This window comes from Dufourea novaeangliae, unplaced genomic scaffold (genome assembly GCF_001272555.1).
Source record: "Dufourea novaeangliae isolate 0120121106 unplaced genomic scaffold, ASM127255v1 scaffold20, whole genome shotgun sequence".
Lineage (NCBI taxonomy): Eukaryota > Metazoa > Arthropoda > Insecta > Hymenoptera > Halictidae > Dufourea > Dufourea novaeangliae.
The window spans coordinates 101211-111997 of NW_015373893.1; the positions used below are offsets into that span (position 1 = coordinate 101211).

General features: G+C 34.7%; 1 protein-coding gene across 1 annotated transcript; it reads right to left on the minus strand.

The window, feature by feature from the left end:
- Positions 1–243: 243 nt before the first annotated feature.
- Positions 244–1626, minus strand: LOC107189215 (tigger transposable element-derived protein 1-like). Its single transcript, XM_015577703.1, has one exon. It carries the CDS (start codon positions 1624–1626, stop codon positions 244–246), a length of 1383 nt encoding a protein of 460 aa, XP_015433189.1.
- Positions 1627–10787: the final 9161 nt, after the last annotated feature.

The window sequence follows — 10787 nt, forward strand, 5'->3', positions numbered from 1 at the left end:
TTGGTTTTCGATTGTAGCTTTTTTTTCTAACTCCACTAAAACCTCTCTATAGGGAGCTAAGCAATTTCTTAACTCTCTTTTAAACTTTGCGCTACGCACCGTTGAATGATCAGTTTGAATGAAATGGAGTTCTAATTCTTTAGCCAAATTTAGCCCTTTTTTCACATCTTGTAAATCGACATTTGGCACCCATTCGTTTTCCTTATTTTCGTTTACCAATGGATTTGAGGTGGGTGCATCAATTTAATCCATCAGTTCATCCTCATCTAAAGTTTCTTCCCCGAGTACGAGTTCTCTTACATCCTGATGGTTTGTTGTAAATTCTTCATCGCCTAAACGAGAAGCAATGTTTACTATTTCTGTAACTGGGAGTGAAATTGTAGAATCATCTTGTATTGTTTGAACCATTTCAGGTAAAAGGGGTTTCCAACACGCATTAAGCGTTGATGGTTTAATTTCCGCGCAAGCCGATGACACGGTTCTAATACAATCTAAAATAGAAAATTCCATCCAAACTTGAGTAAGGGTTTTATTTTCACTACTTTCTAATCTGTCGAAAATGGTTTGGAAAACTTGGCGTGTGTAATACATTTTTAAAGTTTGAATGACTCCTTGGTCCAAAGGTTGTATTAATGACGTGCAGTTAGGAGGAAGGAAGACAATTTTTACATTTGGATGATCCAGTTGTATGTTGTGGCAACCAGCGTTATCAAGAACCAATAAAACTTTGAAATACAAATTTTTTTCCATCGTATGGGTTTCCACTGCCGGGATAAAACAATTATAAAACCAATCCTTAAATAAATCTTGGGTCATCCAAGCTTTCTTATTAGATCGCCAGAATACAGGCAATTCGGTCTTATTAATGTTTTTCATAACACGGGGAGTTGAAGAACGATTTATTATCATAGGTTTTATCATCAGGCTCCCTGATAGATTGCTGCACATATGAAGGGTGACACGTTCTTTTGAAGGTTTAAACCCCTGAGCACGCCTTTGATTTTTCAAAATGAAGGTCCTAGATGGTAGTTTTTTCCAATATAATGCCGTCTCATCGGCGTTAAAAATCTGATGAGGTGAATAGCCTCCTTCATTGATAATTCTAGCTAATTCCAGCTTATAATTCTCGGCAGCCTCAGCATCTGCTGAGGCCTGTTCTCCTTGAAACTTAATATTGTGTAATGAGTACCTTTTTTTTAGTTTTTCAAACCACCCTTTACTCGCGACAAACGAATGATTTTCTAGCTCTGCAGAAGAATGCCCAATATTCCTTAAATGTTCATAGATTTTAAGTGCTTTCTGCTTGATAAGATTTCCACTGATAGGAATCTTTTTGGCTATACAGTCTTCCAACCAGATCATTAACGCCCGTTCCATTTTAACCATATTAGAATTTCGTGTGCGAGTGACACGTTTCGCACCTAACGGACAGCCATCTGCCACAGTTTTCCTTATATTGTCTGCATTTTTCTTTAGGGTTCGAATTGTAGATTCATTCAACTTGGTTGATTTTGCAACCGACGATAGATTTTCCCCACCTTCTAAACGATTTAGAATTTCGATTTTATCTTCAAGAGATATAAACTTTCTTTTTAACCCTTTCCTTGTTTCTTTCGTGTTTGACATGATGCAAATCTAGGGTTAATAATTACTTTATTATTATTATATTAGAACAAATGAAGAATATTACTTACAGTATTGTGTAATGTTGTCCAATTATAAACCACAAATTAAGCAGCAAAAAGCTGAACGAACGGACGGTGCAGAAAAATTTTTAGAAAGACTTGGTCACCAACAAAACGTGTACACTGTGAAAGAGCTCTGAGAAGACTAAAACCGATGTCGTAGACGGCTATCAGATAAGCCGGAGATAATCTTTATATAAACATATCTAGTTACTATGTCGCGATCCGACTGCCTGGACCTACATGAAACTGGCGCCATCTGTTCCCTTATAATTCAAATAGGCCCTAACGAACTAAACATAGGCTAAACATTCTTAGGCTACGCGGAAGGAACTTATGGGATGCTGTTGACGGAAACCGCGCTGTAAGAGTATCGTGTTATAGGAGGGCTGTCGCATTTTCAGCTTCGCGTTATATGGAAACTGCGTTCTGAGAGTACCGCGTTATAGGAGGGCTGTCGCATTTTCAGCTCCGCGTTATATGGAAACCGCGTTCTGAGAGTACCGCGTTATAGGAGGGTTGACTGTATTCCACTTTGCCAAACTTGATTCATGAAGCCCATCTTAAATCCCACAGTTATTTTTCGCGAAACAATACGATTAACTTTTTTAAAATTATCTAACCACGTTTTAGAAGTTTTAAATACCATGTTATCATTATTCCGCTCCTTATATGCCTTCAAAGCCTATTGTCGAATATTTCACTCATGCAAATATAACCGGTGTCAAGTGCATTCCTCAAATTTTTTATTACATACTCGGAAGTTTGAGCTAATATTTCTCGTCTAAAGTTGAACAAGAGAATTATTCGTAACGGAGCAATAAAAATGAGCGCCAGAGTGACTGAAAAAGAATTTAAGTATTTGTGAAATTATATACGGTGTTATATGTATACTATCGCTCTGTGGTAGGAGTGAGATGCTTGGAGACCTTTTTACAGGATAAGTAGGAGTTCGGACTTTGGAGAAGAGAATAGTGACTAACTTGTTTGGGAGAGAGCATCGCGGTGGCAGTTCATAATTTGTTAGCATTATATTATTGCAAATAAAAAACTATGAAACTCGCCTATTGACAGTTTTCGTGTATCTCCTCTGGTTTTTGAGATAGTACTTCCGGGTCGAAACTTCGAGGGGTGATTTCACCCTCTAAATATGAAAATGGGTCGACATAAAAAAATATGTATCTCTTATTTTTCAGTCCTCTAAAACATATCTGAAAATAAAAGCAATCGGAGGCGGACACCTGGAATACTCTCCTTATAAGTGCAGCTTATACTTTTTGTTTAGACCCATTTTTCAATCATTAACGTAATCATCTAATCTAATGTATCTTTTAATTCTGTCGATAGAAATGATAAATAAAGGTAGTATCGAACTTTTGGTACATTGTCACATGAATTTTGAATAAACAAAGAAAATTTTATTTATCAACTGGTTTCTTATGTACCAAAATCACCGAGTGTAGGTATGGCTTTGAGTATACAGTATACCGTTGTTTAATGTAACGATAACTTGATATAAACAACAATTTTGTTCATGCAAAAGTGTTTCTTTTTTTTATATGGTACACATGAAATTAACGTAATCTGAACCTTGAAAATGATCTATTGTGTCTGGTTAATGAATGAGCTTTTATGATTCGAGTAACATCGGGAAGTGTTCTGATAAGATTAAATAGTAATTCATTGACAGTACTTACAGTTAGTGTTCTGTACGTTGTAACGGCTAACGATGCCTCCTTGTTTCGACACTTCTGAAAAGAAAATTTATGTTATTAGAAAAAATTCGGATATTAGGAGTGGGCGCGTAATTTCGAAAAAACATACTTTTTTCTTACAAAACAATTACAGACAAATATATGTATATGGGATTTCGAAATAACGTTAATAAACTAATTATTGACACAAATATTGGACATAGTAGAATAAGATCGCGTAAAATATTTTTTCAAATCAATTGAAAAATGAAAGCCTCTATTCAAAAGAATTCGATACTAGACTTTCAATTCATGTTTACTCGTATTAGCTTGAGAGATATGTAAATTCTGTATCTTGATAAATTTATAATTTATAAAAATGTTCAACATCCATTTAAATACAGATTTTTATACAATTTAATCTAGTACTGTTTAAAACATCCTGAAGTCATTAATAGAGGAAATGACGTTCTATTTAATTTCAGTTTCTCCCAATTTATTTATAAAAATGTCAGTTTAAATAACCCTCCATAGTCTAATCATAAGTGTTAGAGCCTGGCAGGCAGAACGAGAAGTAAACGAATCAAAGAGTTTGTATACACACCGAACGCGAACACACGTGGTAATGAACATGAACGTATATCGGTCGACTGCGACGATCGCGATTCGCGCGTGAACACGAGACGGCCCTGTCAACAACCGAAAAATCAAGAACGGACCGTAGCCCGCCATTTCTGACAATACCCAGATAGCACATGACGCCTTGCATACGCCCATTTTACGGCTATTTTAGGTCTAAGGCGCTTTTAAGCCGTCTTCAAGGCGTCATGTGCTATCTGGGTAAGTAATGTCTAGTTAGGATAATATTTACAATTCAACTCAAATGAATTATATCCCGTTTAGTGCTACCACCACTCAATTGCAAAACACTATGCAGACAAGTCTACTGTTCCATTTTTTTTTTAAATACAGACAGTACTTGTCAACGATATATCACCTTTAGATCATTTGGGCATCATTTCGTTCGGACTGCACGGATCCCATCAAATCACAACATATTTTGATGGTGAGTACAACTTATTAAACAAATGACATTTCATCAAGTTATGAAGGGAGAAATTTATAAGAAAATTAATTTTATTTGGAATCTACAAAATAAGTTAAACCTATTGACCTATTGATGAACTTCGAGTCACCATATAGAAGCTTCAATGCTAACATAATGAAAAGCGAATCCATATTTTAGACATAACAGCGACAGAATGCGTAAAACAGCTATAACAAACAGCTATAGGGTACCCTGAAAAAGAAAGAAAACACAAAGGTTTACCAACATGTGATTTTGCGAAAATCAATAACCGTCTTCGAAAATCATGGTGTATTTTATTGAATCTCAATACACATCATACATGGTGCACATACCACTAGGTGTCTATTATTACATTTGCGTCGCCTTCGATCAGCGCCGGATTATGGGGCGGGGGGTAAGGGGCTAGAGGGGCTATGGCCGCGGCTACTAAGCTTTCCATTTATGTCAAAAAGTAATTGAATAAAATTTTGTTTACTGTTTCCCTTTTGAAATAATTAAAAATTGTACTAAATGTAGAAATAAAACGGATCGTTAAGATATAACGAAAAGTTGTTAAGATATAACGAATTGCATTGTTCGGTATAATCAAGCGTTCGTTAGGATTAAATGATATTTAATTTTATTTAGAATATATTTCAATTTTTGAAAAATCACATATTTTATTTTATAGCCCTGGACCACAAGAAATCTTAATCCGGGCCTACCTTCGATTAATTTTGACGAAATTTGTACTTAGAAAACGTAAAGGTGATATATTTCTGGCCTGAATTGTACAATCCTTCATCTATGTGTTGTTGTTAGCGCTCTTGCTAGCACAAGTGTATGGAGCGATCAAGGATTTTGGGAGTCCATTGGAAAACCTCTTCGAAGGAAATATATCTTTGACATTTGGCAACCAAATGTGCGGGGTACACAGCTTTGGAAGGGCCTGCATGACTATCGACGTGTCGTAAATCCAAGACTTTGTGACTGTAACACAGTGCCTGGGTTTAACGATTCCTGGGAACGGTGTGAGGAAACCGGAACCTCAGGAAATGTCCTCGATGTTGCCGAATTGCCGTCCACTTTCACGCCAAAGGGTTGCTGCAACTCCTTCCATCAAGAAATCATGCTAAGGGCGCAAGGGACTGGATGCGCGAGCCAAGCGAAAATTTGTTGGGTAACAAAATCTGTTAGGACATCTGGACGACCAGTTCTACGTTCCAGACAATCGGAATGCGCTATTTTTTAAATAAAGCAATCACCCATTTTTGTCAGCTGTTTTAAGGGGTAACGTCACAATGACGGGGCAGGAGTTGTAGGATTACTTTGGAGGTGATTTTAAGGGTGAAGTTTATGGAAAATCTTACATAAGGTTGTTATGGTGTCTATAAAAAGGATCAAAACAGTTTTGTTTCGAATTATTGAATGAAAAATACTGGCACAATAGCAGTACGGCTAGTACGTATTTTCCATTTCCGGGGTAGAATTTTTTATGTCCACACCGTTGGACCTAGAACAAAAAGAAGCAAAACGTTTTGTCATCTACGCACTTGATACTATAGAAGTGCCCATGATATTTGCAAAATATTGAAAAATCTTTCTGTAATTTAGATTTGTATAAGGAATTTATTCGTAAAAATGAAGAATTGTTTTCAAATGTTCATTCCTTCAGAAATCTATGCTTTTTCGAAATTATAGGTACTTCTTTGGTATTTAGTGTGCAGATGACAAAACATTCGTTTTCTTTGTTCTAGATCCAACGGTATGGACGTGAAAAATCCACCGTTGAATGACACACAATCAATAGAAAATACGTAGGTAATGGCCGTGCGGCTATTGTGTCGTTATTTTTTATTCCAAAATTCTAAACAAAATTTTCTTATACTTTTTTATATGTATCATAAGGACCTTATGTTATAAATTCATAAATTTCTTTAAAATCACTTTTAAAGTTATCCTATAATTTTTGGCCTGTCATCGTAACGTTTCCCCTTTAAAGCAATTTGGGGATTAGGGGCCCTAGATAGTGGCCAGGCCCCTTTAGTCAGCATAGTTGCAATATCATCAGATTTATATTTTGTACGAGTAGTTTAACTGTTAAATTCTAATAAACTACATATTGAATCAAAGTGTTGTTCTCTTCGGTAAGCAAGATAGTCCTTCGAGTTGCAGTTGTCTTTTAGTCGGCACGTAATGTGCAAATACCCACGGAACCTGAACGATCGTCACATCAATCACGGGACTAGCCATACAGTTAGTTAGTTAGAGTTCATGTCTTACCTTAGTACGGATTAGAAAATTCCCAACAGACAGGTTGGAGATCTGGATGGTAGGACAAGTAGGTTCACCTAAACTATTTATTTGAGATGAGGTTCTCAACGCAGAAAGCACATACTTAGGCTTGTAAAGCAATCAGGCTTTCTTGTAGATACTGTAACATGGTTAAACCTGGCAAAACGGATGTTAAAGCGTACGACCGGGTCACACATGACCCATAATGGGCACTATAAATGTATACTATATCAAAATATTACATTCATTTGCATGAATTTGTAAAAGAATAAAATTAAAAATGTACATTTTTCTAGAAATTTATAAGTCCATTTATTTATACATTGAAATATTTAAAGGTTTGCGTTTGAATCAACTACAAAATATTGGCAAACGTTAATAAATTCGAGTAATGTTTTTTAAACTAGAAACTTGTTAAATTTTATTATATAATAATAATTAATAAAATTGTTAAAGAAAATATGCGATTTTTTATCTACAAATGGACTTATACCACTTTCAATAATAACAAATTAGGAAAAATATGAGCAATAGCAATTTAAAATTTATATTTTAAGTGAAATTGGCTTTTCTGAAATGTATTTCTTTAATTAAACAGTACAAATTAAAATGAAGAAATTTAAGTAAACGAATAATCGACTTTATTAAAAAACATTTCCAGTTATAGTATATAAGAATTATATAAAAGTAAATGACTTCGTTAAGATACCTAATAATAACAAATTTATTCATATTTCAATCTCATTTTTCCTTTACACTTTTAGCACAGTCAAGTATTTACGGTGAATAGGAGATACGTAAGACGGTAAACTCATCACGTCATTATATTTCTCCCTTGTTATAGATCTTGACGTTGTGTACAATGGTAGCATGGTGATTTTGCTAAAATTTTTTAGGCCTTCCTCGTTTTCCAAATAAATCAAGAACTTTAAATTCAACTAAATTAATAGTTTTAACTTCATCTGAGCTATAACACCATTATCTTGTTTATGACGTTGTGTTTTCAGGACGTTAGCTATTATCCGCTGTAAAGAGTTTAGGGGCAGTGCACACTGAAGTCGTAATAATTAATAATTAATACGATTAGAAAGTTGTTTCAATGATTGATTATTACGAATGGACTTATTCCACTTTATATGTGCTATAATAAATGTAAAAAGAGAATACCTATATATCACTAAAACTACCATTAAGTCATCTTTTTACAAAAATGGACTTGTAACACTTTTAAAAAAAACGGCTCATATCCTCTTTTCTCGTCATCGTTATAAGTCTATCATTGATAAATATAGTTAAGGTATTAGTTCCAAGATGCGATGGTTCTTCGAAGTTCGGAAAATGGCACTTTAGTGCAAGTACGCACGGTTGCGACAAATGTAGTGTGCCGTGATCCTAACACTTCCGATATCCTATGGAGTTTTTTTACTCCTTTTTCAAGTTTACACAATACAACAGCACATATTCTATTGAATCGGGTGAATGTATGATTCAGAACGAATAGATAAAATACGAAATATCTATAAGACCAATTCACATACGAATCTTACAGTATACTTTAGGTTTCAGTCTTCTAGAATATAATATGAATTTACTATGCTCAATTTATCTTCATTTTCACGTATGAATCCTGCAGAAATTTGGAGTTGTAAATTGTACACTGTAACTGGTAACCGAGTTTGTACAGCGTTCTATGTTTCATTAGCTGCTTTGAATTAATTAGTTCTCCGTAATTCACTGTGCTGTCATTAATAGTACCAATGTATCAATGTAAGACTATTACGTTGATTTGTAATACAGATCGCATAACTTCATCATGACAGGGAATATTATAATAACACGCGAGAGAGCTACAATTTGTCAATGACGAATATATTACACACAACGGGAAATTTGGAATTTGAATATTCCACCTAATTTCTTTTGCTCTGTATAATAAAATATTATAAGCTGAATGAAAATTTCAGAAAATTTTGAAAACAACACATGGAATGAGCCGTAACGGTAACAATTTTGGTTAAAATTTGGCTTTATTTTTATCAGAATAGTGGAACTTTTGTTTTCAAAAAATATGGCAATTTTCCCTCCGGCGGGGTAGGTGCAGTACAACCGTATAGGAGCTAATTTTATATGGAGAAATAAGTAAAAAATGTAAACGAGTGAAACCTATTCGCATGGAACTTCGAGAAAATTCGAAAATTCACCTGGTACACAAGCAATGGAAAATAAAGCTCGTCTGTCTGTATACGACTAACTATTTTTACTTATGGCAATACTGGAACCGTTTACAGACCAAACTGACTACAGTAGACATACGATTCCCATACGTGTCGGGGCTGTGGGGGCTAAATTTCCAGGAACCGTGCAGGAATCGGTGACCAGTTAACCGAGCGCTTTCCCCATCACTCGGCCGTTCAGTTGTGCGACGCAGCTGCATATAGGGTAGGTTGAATATACGCACTTTACGATTATGTTAATTATTTCCGTTACTTTTAGAGATATCAGAAAAGTGTATTCACAGAAGTTTTTTAGTATCGAGAGGGCTATTCCTTAGCAGTAACAGTTTGTTCGTAGGTGAAGGATTTTTTGAGTTCTCAAAGTTAATTATGTTCTTTTATTACTGATATTGAAATACTATGAAATAAAAATCCTTTTTTTTTTACATAAATCGATTCTTCTAAACTTGCTGCGTAATAAAGTGTTCAGGTGTTATGTGAAGAAGTTAATAATTCGTGACATATTGTAGTAGCAAATGTCTAGCTTGGTTAGCATCTCTTATATCTCAATATTCATTGCATCAATAAGAACATTGCAACATTTTATTAAAACAGTATTATATACATTTCGCTTCCTGTGGTGACATATGCGTGTCAAACGGAACACCGTATGTGTTCCGGCCTGGGCGTGCTGGGCGACAGAGTAGAATACGTGTACGTGTGTGAGAAATACATGTGAGCAAGGGACGTGTCTTCCGTGCAGATAACGGTAGTGCGGGAATTGAATGTCTACTGTAACTTCAATTTTTTAATTTTTTCAAATTTTAGTGATGAAGCATTTGACTGGTGCTTAACATTGTATATGTTTATATGTTTGTTGAGTTAATCAAATTGGAAAATGAACTAGTCATTTGTAAACATTGGCAGTTATTGATTCTGTATAATAATTTAAGGTAGATCAGCTATTACGAAATAATAAAATTAGCATATAGAAAATAACGGTTGTGTTTACTCTAATTAGACATAGACTGTCTAATCATTTTACCAAGCCTTACTCAAAATCACATGCTATTCGACAAACATTTATAAATTTATTTTGTCAAAAATGATGCTACATACAAAAGCATTTTATTTCACATTTTCCATTTCGTTTTGCTGTCCGATTGTAGCAACCTAACTGTTCCACCCTGTATAACTGTGATTATAATTGAACTATAAGGAGAGAAAAACGGAGAAGGAAGGAACAGCTTTATTAAGAAAATCAATTTTTGATGCTTCTGTCCACCACTGTGTTTAACTAGTACACCAAATCTTACATGGACGTTTTCACTTTGTAACTCTTTATGATTCGATTGTTTGTAGGTCCGGTTGGCGCTAAAAAATGCATTAAGCACCGTAAAATCACTATAAATGAACATTTCCGACATCTTCTCCTTACCATTCAATAAAAAAACAACGAACGGTATAAATTATCGAGTTCTATCATGTACGATTAACACTCGAACTACCAAAGCAGTTAAAATGACTGATTCATAAGCTCTTATAAAAGTGATTAGATATAAAAATGTATTTTCTAAAATTCTTTGCAACTTTTGTTCTTGCAACAAAATTATTCCAGCATATAAGTGAAGAAGTTCGTTAATTTATCGATTTGCATACTTTCGAGAAGCTGTCCCTGTTACCAACCTGATAGATATAGTTCTGGTGTCAAATATTCCATTATCAGGAAAAATCATTTGAATATACTGGGTGGGCCAAAATTCGTGGTTCAAATGAGGTGAGGGAGATAGTAGAATTCATAATAAGATGAAAATGAAGAATAACGAAATTG